At 40.9% G+C, this 24,395-nt stretch overlaps 1 protein-coding gene and 1 long non-coding RNA gene across 2 annotated transcripts in view; one reads left to right on the forward strand and one right to left on the reverse strand.

Annotated features, from left to right (window-relative positions):
- ppp2r3b (protein phosphatase 2, regulatory subunit B'', beta) overlaps positions 1 to 14,025 on the reverse strand; it is a 127,361-nt gene extending 113,336 nt beyond the window's left edge. Inside the window, exon 1 of the mRNA XM_043692333.2 lies at positions 13,657 to 14,025. Coding sequence (XP_043548268.1) covers positions 13,657 to 14,025 — 369 coding nt within the window. The remainder of the gene's footprint in view (positions 1 to 13,656) is intronic.
- Positions 6,695 to 14,180, forward strand: LOC148149843 (uncharacterized). The gene is made up of 2 exons (XR_015757485.1): positions 6,695 to 6,880; positions 13,921 to 14,180. It is a non-coding gene; the product is annotated as an uncharacterized LOC148149843 (long non-coding RNA).
- The last annotated feature ends 10,215 nt before the right edge of the window (positions 14,181 to 24,395 follow it).

The following is a 24,395-nucleotide window of genomic DNA, read 5'->3' on the forward strand; positions in this document are numbered from 1 at the left end:
GATTGAGTTTAAAAACAGGGAGGTCATATTGCAGCTGTATAGGTGCTGGTGAGGCTATAATGGCTGTCTTGATCAGATCATTTCTCATTATGCAAGTTCATGAAATGCTTCAATATAGTCCTTTGATCCTGAAAAGTATCCAGGCTGCTTCAGATTACTCTAGAAGGAAAAGGTAGCTCAAGTTTGAAAACTTGTTTCAGATTGTATCTAACACCACAAATGAATAGTTTGCTGCTGACAAGCCAAAAAGATGTTCTGCTACCACACAAAAGAATAATATGTATGTGAATTTCAGCCATAATGAAGCCAGGTATGAAGGCTGGACACCCTAAAATCTGGAAGATTAGATTAAATAACACATCCCTATGGTTGTTAGCAAGAATGAAAAAAACCTGATCATACACAACCATACCACACTTGCAAAACTTGAAACATGACGTCCAACATTAAAAGGTGATTCTGCAACTGGCTGACAATAGCTACAAAATCCTGAATGTACACACATTGCACCTGCTTCACCTCAACAATAGGCAACATTCATTGGTTTATTTCCCAGACTGAGGTCCTGACCAGAGTCAGAATCAATCTGTCTGGTTTGAAAGTTGAACAAAGACAGTTAACAGCCAGGCTATCACTGATAATATGCATTCTTCACAGCAATATCTCAACCAGAGTCTACTTGCCAACCATTGAACATTTTCCTCTCACACAGTATGTACAGGCTACAAAGCGAAGTAGAATAGAATCTTTGACAACAATGCATCCCTCTCCTATGATCTTAATGTGTTCTTTGCTAATTTACCACAGAGAGGCAGTACAATGATGTCACCCGCTCCATTAGCTTCAGGTGCATCTATCTGGTTCATTAATGTCCCTTAGGGAAATAAACCTGCTGTCCTTACCTGCAAGGCTCTACACATGACTCTAGACCCATAGCAACCTGGTTGACTCCTAAATGATCTCCAGGCAAATAAGGATGCGTCAGCAACACTCACTGCCCATGGAGTGATTAAAAAAAACTGTTTAATATATGATGATGTCCAGATCCTTCTGTACCGCAGTACGTCAGTCTCCCATTATAAACTGCTTTCTTAGTCTTTCTGCCAGTGGATAACCTCATTTATTCTACATTTGACCTGCTCAATCCATGACCCTTTGCATACTTCACACAAACGTTTCATCCCTGTACCTTTGCATCAAAATTTTCCTACAATGCAGTTTGCCCAATCATCCAAGTCATTAATGTAGAATTCAAATAGTTGAAGCCCCAAAGCATCAAGTTCTTAGGATTGATGATCACTAATAATCTATCCTGGTCCACTCATGTTGATGGGACAGTCAAAAAAGCACACAACACCTCTACTCCCTCAGGAGGCTAAGGAAATTCAGCAAGTCTGTAAAGACACTTCCTAATTTTTTAAAAAAAATAGATGCATCATAGAAAGCATTTTATGTGGATGCATCACGACTTGACCTGGTGTGGTGTAAAATTCCAAGCAGTGGAATGTGGTGAAACGGTTAAAAATTATGTCCCAATACATGTGTGAATCTAACCGGAATGGAGGTGTTGCTTAGTCCCGTGTGAATCTTATTACACACCTCCCCGTGTGAATCTTCTTATCTGTATGTAACCAGAATGGAATGTGTTTTTTAGCCTTGCTCTGCTGTTCACATGAATGTTTATATCTGGAAAAGAGTATATCAGCTGGAAAAGTCTCCAGTTCGGTGAGTCTGCTCCGGGGTTACGTTTAACCGCCGAGCGTGGGTTGTTGGCAACCGCTCTACGAGAACTGACGGCTCCCAGTTCCGGTAACATGTAGAGTGAGTATAAGCCAGACCCGTTGGTTGTGGCGACACTGCGGGGAATAAAATGCCCATATTCTAGCAGACTCGCCTCTTGGTCGTTTGTTCTGTGTCAGACTACTCTCCTACGAACCTGACCTTGAGAATTTTTTAAAACACCTGGCAACTACGTAAAGTTGTGAACGCAGGAAACTACGTAAAGTTGTGAATGCAGCCCACTGCAACACACAAGCCAAATCTTCCATTCATTGATTCCATCTGGATTTCTCACTGCCTCAGAAAGGTAGCCAACATAATCTGTCACACACACTTTCTCACACTCAACCCCCACCCCAGACAGACACACACACACAGACAAAGACCCACATGCACACATATTTTGTGTGGGGAATTTGTACTTGCAGAGTTACGTTGCACTTTGCTCAAACTGCATACATTCACGTAGAACTCTGAGCTCAAAAACTGCATGAATTTATGTAAAACTCTTATCACACTTTTTAGATTAGAATCAATCTAAACATCAGGTCATAGACAGAGAACACAGGGGGCTAACACCTTCAACATATTGTCTAGCTATCACCATTGTTAACAGCTAACCCGAGAATGCAACTTTTTTTAAAAAAAGGGTTTTGTGATTTACACATGAAAGAAGTGAAACTATCACTGTATTCTAACAGATGAAAGGCTTAACAGAATCAATTCTTCAATGTATAATTCCAGTTACATCACACTGCAAATTTTTGCTATAAATTCTGTGTTACGATCGAGCCCTCCACAATCACCTGATGAAGGAGTGTCGCTCCGAAAGCTAGTGTGCTTCCAATTAAACATGTTGGACTATAACCTGGTGTTGTGAGATTTTTAACTTTGTACACCCCAGTCCAACACCAGCATCTCCAAATCATATTAGTTAGTTTTACAGCCACTACTTCACTAATACTATTTTCCAACATTCTCCTAATGTCAGATGTGAGGACAATTATCACAAGTTTCCTGCATTATTCCCTTCCTTTCTTGAAAGGATGGACTACATATATTGTTTTGAATCCACTGGGACTATTCCAGAATCTAGGGAACTATGGAAATTTACATCCAATACACCCATGATCACTACTTGCACCTTTTTTTAAAAAAAGATCTTAAACCAGCAGTTTCAGTGGACTCCAAGAGCTTTTTGTCTCATTAGTTTGCCTAGTAACTTTTCACCGACGATATTGAACATTTTTATTTCCTCCCCTCACCGTTTGCCCTGATTTTGTTATTATTGCAATGCTTTCAATGTTTTTTAAAGCCATAGCAGGTAGAAAATAGTTCTAAGTATATTCTTCAGCGTCACTGGATCAAAATCCTGGATCCCTCTCCATAATGGCACTGTACGTCTACCTATACTAGTTGAAGGCAGCGGCTCACCATCACCTTCTCAAGGGTAACTACAGATGGGCAATAAATGTTGCTCCAGCAAGTGAGGCGCACATACCATGAATAAGTTTTAAAATTTCACTTCATTTTGTTCCTTCATAGGGAAGAACATTTAATCGTCTTCCTTTTTATATATTTTTGGAACTCTTATAAAAGTCTGCTTTTGTACATTTTACTGGTTTACCCAATTGATTTCCACCCCCCCCCTCCCTTTGCTTTTCTGTCACCCTTTTCTGGTTTATAAAGTTTTGTCCAAACTTCTGATTGACCAGCAATCTCCTGATCATTTGTCTTTTGTTTCCATTTGATATTTCTTTACTTAGCCACAGATTTTAACCTCATTTCAGAGGCTTTATTTTCCAATGGAATACCTTTGTTGAGGAAAAATATTTCTTTGAAAAGATCTGCAACTGCTTATCCACTTGTCCTTTAGCTTAATTTTTTTTTTAAAAAGTCTACTTTGGACAACTCAGCCTTGACGGCTTTGTAACTGTCTTTATAATAGCAATAGAAAATGGGTGGAATAAAAATGCTGAGAATACTCATACTACTCACCAACATTAATAGCAATCCTGTCCACAAGCTTTGATTTAACTGAGAACAGTGATAAATTATTCAGTGATCTTGAAACAAAGGGAGAAAATGTTTTCTCTCAAAAGGATAAATATCCAACAACCACCCAAAAAGAGTCAAACTACAGACTCAATTTCAACATTTCCGTACATGACACTGCACAAACCTCAAGTTGTAAAAAAAACTCAGTAAAGCAAAACCGATTATCTGATAATAAGAGAACATTTTGTTTGGAGCCAAAACATCAGGAAATAGCACATGCTGGGAAATGACATTTGAAAATTAATGAGAACATAAATGCTATAATTTGAAAAAGTAGACAAACAGGAGGCTGGAAGAAACCAGGCAGCATCAGGAAGTGGAGAGGTCAACGTTTCTGGTACAGTATAACCCATCTTCAGGAATGGAGGTGGGGGTAGGGGAAGCCGCAGATTTTTTTGGTGGTGGTGGTTGGGAGTGGGGGCAGCGTGGTGAGGTAGTGATAGTGGGTATGTCTCTAACAGTTTGATTTCCTTCTATTTGATTTTTAATACCTATACATTCGAACACACTAAAAACCAAAAACTCCACAATGGCTATTGTGAAAACTAGAAGCATGGCACACCATGTCACAAAACAAGATCACATTATGAGCTCCACTTTTACACTGTTGTTAAAAGATGCAGTACTGTTGTGGCTGCATTACTGGGATAGCAATCAGAATCCAGAATTAATAACCCCAGAGTTCACACCTCAGCATGGCAATTGGAGAATTTTTTTTTTTAGAAAATGAAATCGAGAATTAAAAAGCTGATATCAGCAAGTCCCATGACGTTGCTGGATTATGAGTGAAGGAAACGAAACCTATTGTGCGCACCTTGTGACTTGGATGCAATTGCAGTCCCACAACAATGTGCGTGACTCTTAACTGACTTGAGTGGTCTAGCAAGCCAGTCAACTGTGTTAAGTTTGCTTTAAAAAATAATCTGCCACAGTTCAGAGTGATAATTCATTACTTTCTCAGGGCAATTATGGATGATTAAACACCAGTAATGACCACATCCAGAGAAATGAAAAAAAATTAAGCCCACACACAACTCGAGAAAAATATTGACCACAGATTAGAACTGATATATTTTACAATGTGGAAATGTGTTGCTGGAAAAACGCAGCAGGTCAGGCAGCATCTAGGGAACAGGAGAATCGACGTTTCGGGCATTAGCCCTTCTTCAGGAAGAAGGGCTAATGCCCGAAACGTCGATTCTCCTGTTCCCTAGATGCTGCCTGACCTGCTGCGTTTTTCCAGCAACACATTTCCATCTCTGATCTCCAGCATCTGCAGACCTCACTTTCTCCTCAAATATTTTACAACGTAACAAGCAACAAGTAATTTAAAGAAAAGTACATTTCCTAGAAACAGAAGCTAAAACTTTACTCCGTAAATGGATTTCTCAGTACAATGTACAAGAGTACTAAACGTTTGGCAATTAAAAAGAGGACTGTAAACCAACTGAAGGAGTCAGCTGAGTGAACAGTGGCATTCTTCGTCGAGGTTTATTTCGCCCAATCATCTAAATATTTATACTATAATGATATAATGTGCTTACTCCCTAACAAGGATGGAATGGTGGCTCAGTTGTTAGCACTATTGCCTCACAGCACCAGGGACTCAGGTTCAATTCCAGCCTCTGGCGACTGTGGAGTTTGCACATTCCCCCTGTGTGCGTGGAGGTTTCCTCTGGGTGCTCCAGTTTCTTCCCATTATCCAAAGATGTGCAGGTTAGATGAAATGGTCATGCTAAGTTGTCCACAGTGTTCAGGGATGTGTGGGTTAGGTGCACCAGTTAGGAGTAAATGTAAAGTAGTAGGGTAGGGTCAGAGTCAACCTGTTGGGCCTAATGGCCAGTTTCCATACTGTAGGGATTATGTTCTATAAACCATTCTTACTAGGCTACAACTTTACCAATTTTAGCTGCATTCTTTAAATCAATATTGAAAACGGCAGGAACTTATTTGACTTTGTTCTGCTTCTATGTCTTTGATAACCATTTGCAATAAAATCAAACAAAGCATCAACTATTGCACCAATCCAACAGTCACATTTTACTCGCCTTGACTTAAATAATAGCACAGAAAGTAATCTGTACAAAATTTGCTGATGACACAAAATTAAGCAGCATTGTAGACCATGCAAATGATAGTATAAAAATACATAGGGATGTTAATAGACTCAGCAAAATGGGCAAAACTGGCAAATGAAGTTCAACATAAGCAAGTGTGAGGTTATCCATTCTGTACCAAGAAAGGATAGATTGGGATACTTTTTAAGGTAGTATGAAATAAATGTTGGAGAAGTCCACAACAAGGGGCCACAGTCTAAGAATCAACAGTAATCCATTCAGGACTCAGATCAGGAAGAATTTCTTCATTCAGTTGCAAACCTGTGGAAGTCTGTACCACAGGAAGCTGTTGGGGCCAGTTTGATATATTCAAGGAGGAGCTGGATATTGTCCTTGCGGCTAAAGGGATAAAGGTGTATGGGAAGAGGGCAAGAATGGGATACTGAGACTGCATGATCAGTCATGATCATATTGAATGGTGATGCAGGCTCAAAAAAAAAAGGGCCAAATGGCCTACACCTGCACCTATTTTCTATGTAAATATAGTGGATACTTAAAGAGGCTTGGGAGTTAAGATGTAAAGATCTTTAAAATGTCACAAACTAGTGCAGAAAATAATCAAGAAAGCTAAAGAAATACTGGCCTTTATTATGTGAAGGACTGGAGTTCAAGGATGCAGAAGTTATGCTGCAGTTATAAATAACTCTGGTTAGAGCCCACTTAACATACCATGGGCAGATCTTAGCACTACACCTCAGGAAGGGTATAAGCTGGCAAACATGACAAGCTGCCTAGCTTGGTGTCTGTGCAAAGAGGTAAAAAAAAAGACAAATATACTAAGCCTGAATGTTCTGAAAGATGCAACAACATACAAACAAGCAAGGCACAGAAGTTGCAAGCATCAAACAGGCACAGACCATGAAGAAAACAAGCTCTGCTCAAATCAAGAAGATGGCCACAAAACCAAGTACACCTGCTCTTCTGTGGTAAGGCTAAAATGAAGAGGAGGGCAGTCAGCATTAGCATTGTATATCCTGCTTGAAAATAGTGGCAGGAGGGGCTTCGGCCTACAATACAGTCAAGTCTGCAAATTATCGCGTGGGAGTTGAAGGATCATTTGAGAAGTGGCTGGGGAGTCTGATCCCTTGCTGGGGTTCATCTGTCAGAAAACCTGTTCATAAAAGTTTAAACAAACAGGTTTATAACATCATGACAGACATGGATAGTGAATAGCCAAGGGTAGGGGAGACCGAAACTAGAGAGCATTGGTTTAAGGCAGAGGGGAAGATCTAAAAAAAAAAGGACCCAAGGGGATGGAATAAAGAAGTGGAGGAGGCAGGTACAATTACAAAAATTAATCATCCAGATGCCTTTTAAATGAATAGGAAAGGTTGAGGGGGATATGGGCCAACTGCTGGCAAATGGACCTGGTCAGTATGGATGATTTGGACTTCTATAATTCTATGTAAAATGATTCTAAAATGAAAAAGTTTAAAAAATCCTTGAGATGTATACTGTTCCAATGTACCTGATGGGTGCCTGCCTCAGTGAGCAAAATGGCCTAGCAGCAGCATTGCAATGTAAAGTGGTGGTGGATTTCAAAGTGCAGCACAGACGTGGTGAACTGTGCTCCCAGCTAGTCCAAAATGTGTTGTGATGTGACTGTTGTGTCTCTAATGCCAACATCTGCCATGGGCTACATGCTGTCAAGCCCATGAAGTATATAGGGATGTTGAGGACTCCCAACCAAGACGGAGGTTCTGAGAAACAAGGGGTGAGCTGGAGCACAGGTACCTACCGACTTTTATACTGGGAATGGTCTAGTTTCTCTCTGCTTACAGGAGCACAGGAAATTGCACATAAATGAGGCAAGACTAAGTACAGAGATATAAATACTTGCAAATAAGTCTTTTGTCCTCACTCGTGAAAGTCTCATTTCACTGGTCAAACACTGGCCAGGAAAATACAAGACAGAATGTCAAGAATCTTAAATTTCCCATCTTGCGAAATTCTCTCAGCTAACTCGTCACTGCCCACATTGTCCAGAGGTTGAGAAAATTCAGTTCATAATCTGTGATGTCAAACTTGAATTTATGAAGAATGCACATTGCAGAAAGTTTTGAGGACTCAGGTAAGTATAAGTGCTAATTACCCTTATTTTCAATCTTGTTGCACAACTTTATATGAATAAAGGGAATAAATGTAGATTTAGACATTTTCAGCTCAGCAAGCTGAAGAATGGACACTAAGCGAGTCAGTATCTGTGATATTAATAAAAGAGGTAAGAGAAAGGATGTAGCTTTAAAATATCGAGACTGGCATTTGTAGTTTTTCTTTAATCCTTTCCAGGACAGCAAAAGAGTGTTATGAAGCAGAAATAAATTAAAGGTGACAATTCTTTTGAAGAATTCAGAAGAAAAACATTCTTTAAAATCAATCCTCATCTATCTAACATTATGTCCCAAAACCAACATTGTTGGCTTTTAGTTTACTGGATATTTTTACTCTTCCCAAAATGTATATGCCCATGGATATAAATAGCTTAGCAAAATATTTAGAAATACAAGTTCCATAGCTAGCCATTTAGCCTCTCAAGCCAGCTTTGCATGGGCCGATTTCTAATCTAAAAATTACTAATTGACCACTTGCCGCTTAAGTGACTCAATATTATTGCTGAGTGAAATGGGATTTCCTTAAACAGCTCTTCCTTCTAAAACAAAATTTAGCGCTTCCATAACTTTCCTTAAATCTTGCTTTTAAAAAAAAAAGCAAAATTGCTACCAAGAAAATACAACAGGATCAGGTACAAAATTGAGAACCAGTTTTTAAAAATAGCTTTGATTCTAATTAAAGCACATGTTGACAACTTGATTACAAACCACAAAGTGCATAACTAAATAAAAAACAAAAAAAAAGTGGACTTTTTCTTGCATATATAAATAATGCCAGTGCACAGATGAACAAAATTTCAAAAGCATACAAGCAAACACTTTAAAATAAAATTTACTCTGTAAGTGAGATGAAGGGTGAGGGAGTATCATAAAAAGCTTTCTTGGTGGGGGGTGAAGAAAAGGAAACCAAAGAAAACCTATTACCAAGAACGGGGTCATTTAATAAAAACTCATTAGCAAAACTACACTTATATTCTACTACACATGCCACTTTCACCTGACATATGTAATGGAACAAGATCAACTCAAGCATTAATTTTCTGCATTGCTTGGAAAAGATTAATTACTTATTTGGAAAACAAATGGGGTAAATGAAGGAACAGAAATACAAGTTCCTTACAAATACATCCCTGGTACATTATTTCAACTTATCACCTCTTGAAGTGACTGTAACTATCAATATACAAATGCTAAATACCTTTGCCTTCTCATGTAACAACTACCATGTCAGAAATTACCAGGCATCTGATCTGATTAGAATCAGCTGTCTGAAGGTCTGTTATTAGATAGCAATGTTCTTGCCATGCTATACCAGTGCAAATATAGTGCCAATCCAGAATGCATGTGCTACAATACAAATATAGGGCCAATTTGGGAATTGTGTTCAACGGTACAAATATAGGCCCAATTCTGAATCTGTGTGCATAATGTAGCTGCACACCATAAAGGGCTGAAAAGTTTAGCTTGCATAATATTCCTGTCTTTTACCAAAGCTTAAATACCCAATTATTTAAACACTGACAGTTGGCATGCAGGTGCAGCAGGCAATGAAGAGAACTGATGGCATGCTGGCCTTCACTGCAGGAGGGTTTGGGTGTTAGAGTAGGGATGCCTTGCTGCAGTTATGCAAAGTCTTGGTGAGGCCATGCCTCAAGTGTTGTGCGCTGTTTTGGTTTCCTAGTGTGGGGAGGGGCATTCTAGTTATTGAGGGGAGTCCAGTAATATTCACCGGACTGATCCCCTGGATAGCACGACTGACATAAGGAAACACTGGGGTTGGAGTGGGTTTGTATTTGCTTGATTGTAGAAGAATGAGGGGTCATTGCATACAAACATATCCTGATAGGACTGGACAGGCTAGATGGAAAGAATGTTCCTGCAATGTTGGGGAAGTCAAGAACAAGGGGTCACAGCCTAAGAATAAAAGGGATCAGCCATACAGGACTGAGAAGAGGAAGAATTTTTTTCACTCAGTTGTGAACCTGTGGAATTCCCTTCCACACGAAGCTGCTGGGACCAATTCATTAGACAGATTCAAGAGGGAGCTGGACGTGGCCCTTGTGACTAAAGGAATCAAAGGGTTTGTCGGGAGGGCAGGAATGGGATATTGAGATTGCATGATCAGCCATGATCGTATTGAATGATGGTGCAGGCTCGAAGGGCTAAATGCATACTCCTGTACCTATTTTCTATGTCACTACGTTTCTTTAATCCTTCATCAAACAACGTGCCAGTTTCAAATACCAAATATGCGAAGAATATATTTTTCTGTAATGAGGGAAAATCATAGGAACTAAATTTTAAAAATATCCTTCCTGAATAGGCCGAAGTTAGGATTACTTTGAAGAAAATAACTGTAAATATTAAATCAAAATACCTTGCTCACTAATTGCAATATTCCCCACTTGTCTGAGTAAGTACATTTCCAAAGCCACTCAAGAAGCTAGACACCATAAAAACAGCCTGTGCATCTGTTACTACACCCAAAAACATTCACTCCCATCACCATGATGCCCAATAGCATCAGTGTGTACAATCTACAAGATGCACCACAGAAACTCTCCAAGACTCCTTACATCTCACCTTCCAAATACACAACAACTACCATCTAGAACGCCACAGGCAGCAGATACATGACAACAACATCACTTTCAAGTCACACACCAGCCTGACTTGGAAATAATATCAGCGTCTTCAGTGTTGCTGGGTCAAAGTCCTAGAACTTCCAAATTAGTGACATTATGAATTTATCTGTACCAACTGGATTGCAACAATTTAAGGTAGCAGCTCAACACCTCTTTCTCAAGGGCAACTAAGGGGGGGGGGAATAAATGCAAGTCTAGCCTGTGATGTCCACAACCCCAGAATGTATAAAAACATATGGATGAGAGAAGGTAATTATATATTGGTATAAAAGCCAATGCAGTATACCACATCCAAGTATCAAATTGACAAATATCACGAAACCAGCAATTTCCAAAGTTCATATAAAAGTCAAACACACGAATGTTAATCAGCTAAAAAATAAAATTTGTAATTGCACCACTCATCTGTCCCATCTGCTAATTTTCTCCATCTCCATGCATGCTCAAGCCACTTTTGCTTTCTGACTAAATCTTTAGGAGTCACTGGCAAATTCAGCATTTGTTATCCATCCCTGATTACCCAGCCATCTCACAGGGCAGTCAAAGGCAAAAGTCAACCACATTGCTGCCAGTCTGAAGTCAAATGTAGACCAGGATGGGTGAGGATGTTGGTGAACCAGACAGGTTGTTACAATGATCAAAGCGCCATAAAAGCGCCATTACTGACACTAGCTTTTGGTTCTAGATGAATTTAAATTTCACCAGTTGCCATCCTCTCTAGATTTTGGGGAGATAGTGGCTCCCCAAATGTTACTCAACAAGTAATCCAGAGACCCAGGCCAATGCTCTAGAGACATGGGTTAAAATTCTAGATGACAACTAGTGAAACTAAAATTAAATTAACCCATTCCTCCTCAATATAGTTAGTTCACTTCCAGCATTTGTCTACTGTTGTTGGCCCCAAGCCAATAAGCTACAGCTGGAAACCTAGTTAAACAAGCAGACTAGCTCACCTGGACCAAGGTGGTTAGATGATACTTATGTCAGTAAAACTGGATTATTACAAATTATTTTTAACAGCTTAAAAAATTTGAGCAGACAAGAAATTTCCCCCTCCCAATTCACAAGAAACTATGGTTGGAAATACTGGAAGAATTTATGAATTGCCAACAAAAATGAGATCCAAAGCACCTATTCTACAGTTCATACACTACTTTTCTCAGAACCCTTCAAACAATTAAAACACATATTTTGTTCCACCTCTTTTCTACATTTAGGCCAAATTTACTTTCTCCCTCCACCTTTCATTTAGTTACTGAGATGACTGCCCATCTCCATCACTCCAAGCCAACATCAACCAACAGGAAAATGGCTATACTGTTGATTTTTCAGCCTTTTAGCAATAGCAGAACACTTTAGTTCTTTTTGAAAAACTACTCTTAAAAAAAAAAGGAATGGAATTTAAGTTCCATGTGTTGGTTATTATTGGAATTAACCATTGCCTTTACCTCATTACAGCCTAGGATCCAAACTACTCCACCCCAAAAAAATGGTAGCAGCTTACTCAAACTAAAAAGATTGAGAGAATTGTATTGTCCGACACAGTTTTATCATCCACGGAGAGTATCATTAGTTTTTCACAAATTAAAGTACAACATATAGGAATAATTGCATAGAATGTATTTGACCAACTAACTGCATATAATTATGGCCCCATGCTTCCAATAGCATACAATTCAATTTGTAGGAACATAGGAATAGGAATAGACAATCAAGGCCCTCAGAACTACTCTACCATTCAATTCGAACAGTTGATCAACTTCATTTTCCCACATTTGCTCAAAATTCCCAACAAAAAAAAAATCAGATTCAGAAATTAAAGTATCTACAAATCTAATGCAAGTCAAGACTTTTTCTATTGGCAATCCATACACGGTTTCTTCAATTTTTCACTTTTACTATTACTGCAATGTTCATGTGCTTGCTCAAAAAAGAGAAAATATATTCAAATGTCTTCAGCAATTAATAGCTGTCAACACCGTATTCAGGGGAAAGAAAAAAAAAGAAGGTTTGCTGTTGCCTATTCTGGCTGCTAAAATATTTTAGCAAATTGACAAAACAAGTGCAAGCACTCACGAATCTAAGTAATGATGGATCACAGAGTGCTTTGAAATGCAAAGGCAAAATAGATTAAAATAGCTAGAGTTATAACAAAAACTAACATCAGTCTTTGGAAGCAAAAGAAAGTGCAAATATAAAGATAAATTCAGGACAATGTTTCACTGCACAGTTGACAAAGCAGCATAGACAAATGGTAAAGCGGAGTTCGGGACAGTTATTAGGTAGAAATAAATCGATGAAGGATAAAAACACTGTCTGCTTTTAACAAACTAAAAAGGAAGAATTTGCTTGAACATTTACACATTTTGAAATCATGTTTGGCAGGCTCCAAAGCTTTACTCCATAAGAACAAATTTATCCAAGACTCTCATCTTAATTCTACCCCAAAAAACTGCAACTATCCTCACTGCATTCCATTCTCAATAATTTAACTAGGATGAGATGCTCTACCTGACTTCACTCTCCAGAGTTTGACATAGTTCCTACAATTTTCACTCTTACAATTCAGCACTGCTAGGAACCCCAACTCTACCATCTTAATCACGTGTCATTCCACCAAGAAACTCTGAAATCTCACCACTGTGCAATTAACTTTCAGAACTGCTATCTCTGCTACTCCTCAAATCAATCCTTCAGGTTTATTGTGTTCGTATTATGACCAGCAAATTTACCAGGGATTCAAAATGGACCTTTTATGGACAGTAAAGCTCAATAACACATTATATACATTTGCCAACTAACCATGGGAGAACTCTAGCTGAAAAATGTCACTACAACTTTGTAAGTGTGAGTTCTTCATTCCAGTAAAATTAAAAAGACAATATTCAACTTCTTTCTTAACAGAAGAAAAATCCGAGTTTCAAGTGAAAAACATGCAACACTTACAGCTTTAATCCCCGATGATCTCCTCGTTGTTCGAGCATTTAATCCATTTCTAGGACTTAAAACTGTGCCAGATGGGAGAGCCGAAGTAAGCTGGGATGGAGGACTTGAACAAAATTTACAAGTCACTAAAGGGGAAGTTGAGTAACTCAATATGTTCAATTCAGAGGTGGAATGTTTGTTGTTATTGCTTACAGTTGAAGGTTGGTCATTTGATGCATCACCAATGCCTACTTCAATTGTTTCACCAGACTGTATTCGTTTCAGGTAATCTTTCAGCATGGACTGCGTCGTTGTCTCGCTCAACCAACACAGGAAGAGTTCATCAACTTTCATTTTAAGAACAGGTTGTAGAACTGGAGCAGCTGGCATTGTTACTTGATTCAGGATGTGCCAAAAACCAAGATTATTGTTGGAAGCTGTTTGCAACGACTTGTCGGTGGAAAACAAATTCTTGTGCGGTCTTCCTCCGCTTTACGCAAATAAAAGAATTCCTGGGAAAAGGAAACAAAGTTTTTAATTGAAAAGTCTACTCTGCGTGTTTCAGTTGTTGTTTATTTCTGCCAGCTTCATTTGACAAGGTAAACAAAAACAATTTTGCAATTAGTGCCTATAAAACATTTGAATCAGGCAGCAGGCAGCAAACTGCAAACAAGAGGAATTTTAGGGAACACACCTTATTTTTCCCTCCTTGTGGAAAGTAAGCCAGAGTTTAGCATCATTAAATAGTTACAACAGAAGAAGCTATTCAGCCTGTCAAATCCATTCCAGCTGTCTAACAAGAGCAATTGAGAAGGTTCCTTTCAACATTGCCTTACAAGTATTTTACACTTTAGGGGCCTACCAAGTCTCCTTCAAAAGCTACTACTGAACCTGTCCCCACCATCATCTCAGGCAATGCATTTCAGACTCTTGCACCAGTGGCAGCCAATTTCACATTACAATCCATTAAACTACAGTTACCCATTAACAAGTTTAGGGAATACACTTCAAATTTTAACATTTCAACTTACGAAATAAAACTGAAGACGTTTGTGATTTGGCACCAAAAAAAACCATGAAATAATAAATTGTTCTTAGATGGCACCCCTGACATACCTAAGCATCTCAATAGCACGGTCAAACAAAATGCCAACACCAAGTCTCACAGACACACTAAGAAAGATAGTCTGATATGTTTTAAGGAGCATTTTTAAGGAGGAAAGAGGTGGAAAGGGAACTCCAGAGCTTAGGACCTAGTTTGGTAAAGGCATAGTGACCAATTGCATAGCACTTGAAACCGGGAATGTCCAGAGGTCAAAATTAAAGCACCAGAAAGACTGTGGGCGTGGAAGAGATTGCTATTTGGAGTGCCAGAGTCATCTGGAAACAAGTATGAACATTTTCAAGCTGAGGCATTTCTAACCAGTGCACATCAGTAAGGTGTGGGGATGGGGGTGGAAAAGAGATGACTGGTGAATGAGATTTGGTACCAATAAGACCACAAACAGCAAAGTTTCAGATGGCCTTAGGTTTACATAGATTAGAACATGGGAAATAAGCAGTAATGTGTTGGAAAAATCAAGTCCATAAATAAAAAACGCATAGATTATGGTTTCAGCAGAAGAACTGAGGCAAGGACAGAGTTGGGTTACGTGGTGAAGATGGAAATAGGTGGTCTCACTGATTGCCTGGATATATAATTGAAAAATATGGTTAATTATGACATCAGTATGGTGAACAGTATGGTTCAGTACAAGAGAGCTGGCAGAGAGAGAGGAACTGAGCAGCCAGATAAGGGAGACAAGATTAGAGTGGTGCTGGAAAAGCACAGCAGGTCAGGCAGCATCCGAGAAGGGAAAAAAAAAAACATCGGCATTTTTGGCAAAAGCCCTTCAAATTTTCTTTTTTTGTGATGGGGGGGGGAAGCGAAGAGAGAAGGACATGATCAAGGGGGTGGTAAGAGGAGGAGTCTTTGAGTTAGCACCTGGCTTCAGCAGTGTAGAGGTCAGTGTGCCAAACTACCACTGCACTTCCTTTATCTGCTGGTTTCATGGTGAGGTTGGGATTGGAGCAGAGGGAGTGGAGGGCTGCGTGTCAGGAAGGTGAGAGGCTGGAGTGGGGGAGAGGAATAGGGGCAATAGACAGGTTGAGGCGGTTAATGTCTTGGCAGCAGTTGGAAATGAAGAGATCAAGGGCGGGTACTGGCCAGCATGGTGTCCAGATGGATGGAGTGTGTTGGAGGCGGGTGAAGGAGTCCTCAGAAGGTGGGCAGGATTCCTGACTGAAAAAGCTCAGAGGCGGAGGCAGTGGGGTAAAAAAAAAAGTGTTTGACGTCACAACATGTATTGAATTCATGGATGCGTGGACGAAGGAAGATGAAGGTAAGGCCTTTGCTGAGGACTGATCGTTCGCCCTCAGTGAGGGGGAGGTCTGGGGTGATGGGGAAGGGCTTTTGCCCAAAACGTTGATTTTCCTGCTCCTCGGATGCTGCTTGACCTGCTGTACTTTTCCAGCACCACTCTAATCTTGACTGATCGCCAGCATCTGCAGTCCTCACTTTCGCCTATATAAGGGAGACAACTGCTTCATCAGCAGGAATCTGCTACTTGTACCTGGTCAAATGTCATGCAATGCTAATTTCATACTACAAATGAATCATGTCCATAGGGCATTAAGAGAGGACCTGCAATCAGTTCATTCATCCATATACCAGAAGTTTCTTTATGCTAATGACATCCGACAACCAACAGTAGAGAAGTTAATTGATGATGCACTGAACAACTACTGTGTGATAAGGGGTGGGTACAGGTGCAGAGGCACCTGGGTGTATATATTCACCAACTACTAAAGGTGACAGGACAGGTAAGAGTCAAATACTTTCATTCTAACTCCATCCCCATCTCCTATTATGAAGAAAAAGGAGTTCTGAAGGAGGGTCACTGGACCTGAAACATTAACATTGTTTTCTTTCCACAGATGCTGCCAGACTTGCTAAGATTTTCCAGCAACTTCTGTTTTTGTTTCAGATTTACAGCACCTGCAGTTGGGTGTCTGGTGTTTAAAAATTCACTCTTGGGATGTGGGCATTGCTGGCTTGAATGCATTTATTACATTTTCCTAGTTGCCCTTTAAAAAGGTGGTGGTGAGCTGCCTTCTTGAACCACTGCAGTCCACATGCTGGAGGTTAACCCACAATACTCTTTAGGAAGAAAACTACAGGATTTTGATCCAATGACAATGAAGGAATGGCGAATTATTTCCAAGTCAAGATGGTGAGTAGCTTGGAGAGGAACTCGCAGATAGTGATGTTCCCATGTAGATCTTACCCTGGTATTTGGCTTTGGAAGGATCTTTGGTGAATTTCTGCATTGTATCCTGTTAGATAGTACTGAGCATTAATGGTTGAGGGAGTGGATATTTATGGGTGTGGTGTCAATCAAGCAGGCTGCTTTGTCCTGGATGGTGTCAAGCTCCTCGAATATTGTTAGAGATGCACCTATCCAGGCAAGTGGGGAGTATTCCATCACACTCCTGACTTGTGCCTTGTAAATGGTGGCTAGGCTTTGGGGAGTTAGGTGGTGACTTATTTGCCACAATATTTCGAACCTCTGACCTACTCTTGTAGTCAGGTGTTGATATGGGGGTTTCTGGTCAATGGTAACACATGATGTTTCAGTGATAGTAACACCACTGAATGTCTAAGGGCATTGGAGATGTAGAAGCACCTTTCTGTATACTTAAAATCATGATTAGTAAGGTTTAGGATTGGAAGCAAATCACATTTCTCAGCACGCATTCATAAGAGAAAAAAACCAACCATCAACAGTCCTATGAAATAGCAATAGGAGAAAGTGAGGTCTGCAGATGCTAGAGATCAGAGCTGGAAATGTGTTGCTGGAAAAGCGCAGCAGGTCAGGCAGCATCCAGGGAACAGGAGAATCGACGTTTCGGGCATAAGCCTGAAGGGCTTATGCCCGAAACGTCGATTCTCCTGTTCCCTGGATGCTGCCTGACCTGCTGCGCTTTTCCAGCAACACATTTCCAGCTATGAAATAGCAATATCCTGCTCACTGATATTCAATTTAGGTTTGGTTAGAAACAAAGCCAACCTCAAAATGAAGGAAGAGTGACTTCCCATAACTTCAAGGCAGCATGTAACTGAAGTATCCTGTACTCTCTGGAATTTAGAAGAATGTGAGGAAAGCTTCCTGAAACGCAAGATTCTTAAGGGGCTTGACAAGATAGATGCAGAGAGGCTGTTTCCCCCTGTGGGAAGAGTCCAGGACCAGAAGATATAACTCAGTAAGGGGTCACCCATTTCAGGCAGCAATGAGAATGTTTTCTTCCCCCTCTCAGATAGTAGTCAATCTGAGGAATTCTTTACCTCAGAGCGCTGTCAAGGCTGGATTGCTAAGTATATTCAAAGATAGACAGGTTTTTAAAATCAGCAAGGAATCATGGGTTATGGGATAAAAGGCAGGAAAATAGAGCACAAGGATATTTGATCAGGCATGATCTCACCAAATGGCAGAGAAGACTTAATGGCCTGAATAACCAATTTCTGTTCCAACAAGTACAGTTCCAAAAAGAAGCTCAACATCATCCAGAACCAAGTGGTCTTTTCAATAGGCACCCATCCACCACCTTCAACATTCACTTCTAACCAATTAACATACCATGTGTGCTATATACAAGATGTATCACAGGAACTTGCCAGAGCTCTTTCCCAATGCCTTTCAATCCCATGAACTCTGTTAGTACATGCTAGATCCGTTTGATAGATCAGCTATGATTCTATTGGATATCTAAGGGTTGAATGGCTTACTTCTGTTCCCATTTCTTATGGTTTAAAAGAAGGGCAGCAGATGCACAGGTACATCCTTGGAATTAAGTCACTACTCCTCAGCTGCCACCCTGATAGCAATGTTGATGGCACCACATGGACTGCAGCAGTTTAAAAAAAATTGGAGATGAGTAAATAAAAAGTTCATCTTGCCACTGACATTCATCCTTTGAGCAAATTATTCATGAATGCTTTTCTGGTTGTAAGCCTCAGCTCCCTATAGTCACAAAACATGCTCTTGAATTAAAAAAAAGGATGATGAAAAAAAAGTTGTGAAAATTAGCCTATATTGTTTGAGTTAGAGCGCAAACAACCTCACTAATTATTAAATTAACCTGCTCAGAGATGTCATTACACATCTCTGGAGCAAGTAGAACTTGAATCCAGATCTCCTGGTTCTGAGGTAGGGACACTACCACTGCACCAAAAGGGTCTCTATGTCCTCACTAGATCATTTACATATTAATCAACATCATTCAACCCTTGTTTTGAGGATGATGACTACTCACTAAGCCACTGTATGTTGTGACAACAAGAGAAGGTCAGAGTTTAGAAATTCTGCATTGAGCACCTGACCACTCAACTCCCCAAAGCCTGTTCACCATCTACAAGGTACAAGACAGTAGTGTGATTGAATGTTCTCCACTTGCCTAGATGAGTACTGCTTCAACAACCTCCAAGAAGATTGACATTATCGAGGACAAAGCAACCTATCCACAAATACTCATCCACAAATACTCCCTCCCTCCACCATCATATTCAGTAATAGGGCATGCTACTCAAGATACAGATTTTCACCAAGGTTCCTCTGACAGCACTTACCAAACCAATTATCATCGAGGAGGATAAAGGTAGCAAACACATAGGAACTCCAACAACTGCACGTTTTGCTTCAAGCTAGTCACCATCCATAGTCACCATGGAGATAAGTTGCCCTCACTGTCACTGGGTCAAAATTCTGAAATTCCCTTCCCAATAGTATTGTGGATCTATCTACAGCACATAGCCTGCAATGATTCAAGAAGGCAGCTCATCATCTTCTCAAGGGCAACAAATGCTGACCATCCACCAACATCCACATCTCATAAGTGAATAAAGACAAAAATCAGTATTGCAGGATCAAAATCCTGGAACCTCCTACACTTCTTTCCTGGAGCAGAGGCTGAGGGGTATCCTTATACATGTTTATAAAATCGTGAGGGGCATAGATAGAGTGAATAACCAAAATCTTTTTCTCCAGGGTAGGGAAGTCCAAAACTAGAGAACATAGGTTTAAGGTGACAGGGGAAAGATTTAAAAGGGACCTGCGGGGCATCTTTTTCCACACAGAGGGCAATACATGTATGTAACAAGCTACTAGATGAAGTGGGTACAACAACATTTAAAAGGATTGATATATGAATAGGAAGGGTTGAAAGGGATGTGGGCCAAATGCTGGCAAATGGGACTAGGTCAGATTGTGATGTCTGGTCAGCATGGGTTGAACCAAAGTATCCGTTTCCATGACTTTACAACTGCCCTGTGGTCTACCTACAGCAATGGAAGTGCAGCAGTTAAAAAGGATTCATCACCAACTTGTCAAGAGCAAGAAGTGATGATCAATAAGTTTTGTCCTAGCTAGTAATGCCCACATCTCACTGAGGAATTATAACATAAAGGCTCTCTATCTCTTCAAACTAAAATCCTTAATACAAATATTCACTGCAGTTGCTTTAAAATCATGACTGGTACAAGTAAGACTTCAATTAATTGAGAGCAAAGAAAGATGGAAATTCATCTTGGACAGTATAGAGGGAGAGATGGGTAGTTTTGTCAAGTCAAAAACAATAGAATTAAAATTAGAGTCTTGTTTCAAATAAAATACTTCATTTGTCCCATAGCAATCTTTTTAAACTCTGCAAGGGTTGTTTGTGGTACAGTAACAATGTCCCAACATCTAGACAAGGAAGCATAGATTCAAGACCCACCTGCACCACACACACACACACACACATTTGTGGGGTGAATTGGTACTTGCAGAATGACATTTTAATTTTGCTCAAAAACTGCATGAGTCCATATAAGATTCTGTAAATCCATTCATTAGATTAGAATCAGTCTGAACATTGTGGCACAGGCAGAATCACACAGGCACCTCACACCTTAAATGCATTGTCCAGACCAATATGACATCCATTGTTAAAATTCACCTGAGAATGTAACTATAAAAAGTTCTGAGATTTACATATGAAAAAGCTGAAACCAACAGTCATTCTAAAAAATGAGAGACTTAACAAACAATCCAGGTCTTATTCAACATATAATTTCAGTTACATTATACTGTAAACTTTTGTTATAAATTGTGTCTTACTGCGTTAGACTCCACAACCAGCTGAAGGAGCATCGCTCCAAAGGCTTGTGCTTCTAAATAAACCTGTTGGACTAACCGGGCGTTGTGTGATTTTTAACTTTCTGCACCAGAGATGTCATAACATCTCTTATGAGGTGCATTAGAAACTACAATCTAGAGTCAACATGGCTTTAATTGAAGTGTTAACATGATACCGGAGGGAGGGGCGGGGAAGGGGGTTGGCCTAGGTGGGGAGACTGAAGCCTGGCGTTTGGTTGCCATGCCTTCCATCCCTCGGCTGCTAATTGTAGGCCGCTCTATGGAATGACACTCATTGGCGGGGGAAGGAGGGTACTCTAAGGCTTCTTAACGCCGGGAGAAATGGCACATTCCTCCTACCTGTTATTGCTGCTACTAGTACCGCCGCCGCTCGACTCGCTGTCACCTTCCTGTCCCCCGAGCCTGTCAGCCGGCTCCTCCCGCCTCTTGTTTCCCGCCCCGCCCCCAGCCGCTCAACATCTCGCGAGAACAGCGGCAACCACCCCCACCCCCAACCGCGCGCGGCCTGGTCACCCCGGCAACGCGGGCACGCGAGGATCTCCCGCCTTTGCAGAAATGATACAGTAACATGGGTGGCACGTGGCAAAAGCTCAGGGCATTCAAGGTTTATCAGGACTTCTGTGAATGGAGATATTTTAATTTCCATTTCTTCCATCTTCTCCGCACATGCACAAAATCACAATTTCAGGACTTGTACCGTTGCAGGATTTCCACGAGGGCTCCGGTTAGCTCAGTTGATTGAGCGGTTGACTTATGATGAAGAGCCTAGATGTTAATAGCCGAGACTCAATTCCTGCATCTCCATGGATTCTCCTTTCATCTCACATTTCAAGTGTAGCTTGGTAGTTAGCACTGCTGCCTCACAGCGCCAGGAACTTGGGTTTGGTTCCAGACTCTGATGACTGTATGTGTGAAGTTTGCACATTTTTCCAGTGTCTACGTGGCTGTGCTCCGGTTTCCTCCCACAATCCAAAGATGTGCGGGTTAGGTGAATTGGCCATGCTAAATCGCCCATAGTGTTATTAGACAGGGGTAAATGTAGGGGAATGGGTCTGAGTGGGTTACTCTTCAGAGTTGGTGTGGACTTGTTGGGCCAAGAGGCCTCACTGTAGGGATTCTAATTCTAGAGTCATAGAGATACACAGCACAGAAACAGACAGGTCTAACTTATCCATGCTGACCAGATATAGAACATAGGATGTTACAGCAGTACAGGCCCCTTGGCCCTTGATGTTGCACCAACCTGTGAAACCAGTCTGAAGCCCATCTAATCTACATTATTCCATTCTCGCCCATATGCCTATCCAATGACCATTTCAATGCCCTTAAAGTTGGCGAGTCTACTACTATTGCAGGCAGTGCGTTCCATGCCCCTACAACTCTTTGAGTAAAGAAACTACTTCTGACATCTGTCCTATAATCTATCACCCCTCAATTTAAAGCTATGTCTCCTCATGCGAGCCATCACCATCTGAGGAAAAAGGCTCTCACTGTGCAACCTATCTAACCCTCTGACTATCTTATATGTCTCAATTAAGTCACCTCTCAACTTCTCTCTAACAAAAACAGCCTCAAGTCCTCCAGCCTTTCCTTGTAAGATCTTCCCTCCATACCAGGCAACATCCCAGTAAATTTCCTTCGAACCCTATCCAAAGCTTCCACATCCTTTCTATAATGACCAGAACTGTACGCAATACTCCAAGTGTGGCCACACCAGAGTTTTGCACAGCTGCAGCATGACCTCATGGTTTTGAAACTCAATCCCTCCACCAATAAAAGCTAACACACTGTATGTCTTCTTAACAACCCTATCCACCTGGGTGGCAATGTTCAAGGATCTATGTACCTGGACACCAAGATCTCTCTCATCTACACTACCAAGAATCTTACCATTAGCTCAGTACTCTGCATTCCTGTTACTCCTTCCAAAGTGAATCACCTCACACTTTTCTGCATTAAACTCCATTTGCCACCTCTCAGCCCAGCTCTGCAGCTTATCTATGTCCCTCTGTAACCTACAACATCTTTGTCAATATCAACAAACCTTAGTGTCATCTGCAAATTTACTAACCCATTCTTATATGCCTCGTCCAGGTCATTTACAAAAATAACAAACAATAGTGGACCAAAACAGACCCTTGTGGTACCCCACTATTAACTGAACTCCAGGGTGAATATTTCCCATCAGAGAGGAGAAAGTGAGGACTGCAGATGCTGGAGATCAGATCTGAAAATGTGTTGCTGGAAAAGCGCAGCAGGTCAGGCAGCATCCAAGGAGCAGGAGAATCAACGTTTCGGGCATGAGCCTTCCTGAAGAAGGGTTCATGCCCGAAACATCGATTCTCCTGCTCCTTGGATGCTGCCTGACCTGCTGCGTTTTTCCAGCAACACATTTTCAGCTCTGAATATTTCCCATCAACCATCATCCTCCGTCTTCTTTCATAGAGTCATAGAGATGTACAGCATGGAAACAGACCCTTCGGTCCAACGCGTCCATGCTGACCAGATATCCCAATTCAACCTAGTCCCACCTGCCAGCACCCGGCCCATATCCCTCCAAACCCTTCCTATTCATATACCCATCCAAATACCTTTTAAATGTTGCAATTGTACCAGCCTCCACCACATCCTCTGGCAGCTCATTCCATACACGTACCACCCTCTGCGTGAAAACGTTTCCCCTTAGGTCTCTTTTGTATCTTTCCCCTCTCACCCTAAACCTATGCCCTCTAGTTCTGGACTCCCCGACCCCAGGGAAAAGACTTTGTCTATTTATCCTATCCATGCCCCTCATAATTTTGTAAACCTCTATAAGGTCACCCCTCAGCCTCCGATGATCCAGGGAAAACAGCCCCAGCGTGTTCAACATCTCCCTATATCTCAAAACCTCCAACCCTGGCAACATCCTTGTAAACCTTTTCTGAACCTGTTCAAGTTTCACAACATTTTTCTGACAGGAAGGAGACCAGAATTGCACGCAATATTCCAACAGTGGCCTAACCAAAGTCCTGTACAGCCACAACATGACCTCTTAACTCCTGTACTCAATACTCTGACCAATAAAGGAAAGCATAGCAAACACCTTCTTCACTATCCTATCTACCTGTGACTCCACTTTCAAGGAGCTTTAAATCTGCACTCCAAGGTCTCTGTTCAGCAACACACCCGAGGACCTTACCATTAAGTATATAAGTCCTGCTAAGATTTGCTTTCCCAAAATGCAGCACCTCGCATTTATCTGAATTAAACTCCATCTGCCACTTCTCAGCCCATTGGCCCATCTGGTCCAGATCCTGTTGTAATCTGAGGTAACCCTCTTCACTGTCCACTACACCTCCAATTTTGGTGTCATATGCAAACTTACTAACTGTACCTCTTATGCTCGCATCCAAATCATTTATGTAAATGACAAAAAGTAGAGGACCCAGCATCGATCCTTGTGGCACTCCACTGGTCACAGGCCTCCAGTCTGAAAAACAACCCTCCACCACCACCCTCTGTCTTCTACCTTTGAGCCAGTTCTGTATC

The sequence above is a fragment of the Chiloscyllium plagiosum genome, unplaced genomic scaffold (genome assembly GCF_037043375.1).
Source record: "Chiloscyllium plagiosum isolate Xiang-an unplaced genomic scaffold, Cpla_swu_hap1 HiC_scaffold_6, whole genome shotgun sequence".
Taxonomy (NCBI): Eukaryota; Metazoa; Chordata; class Chondrichthyes; order Orectolobiformes; family Hemiscylliidae; genus Chiloscyllium; species Chiloscyllium plagiosum.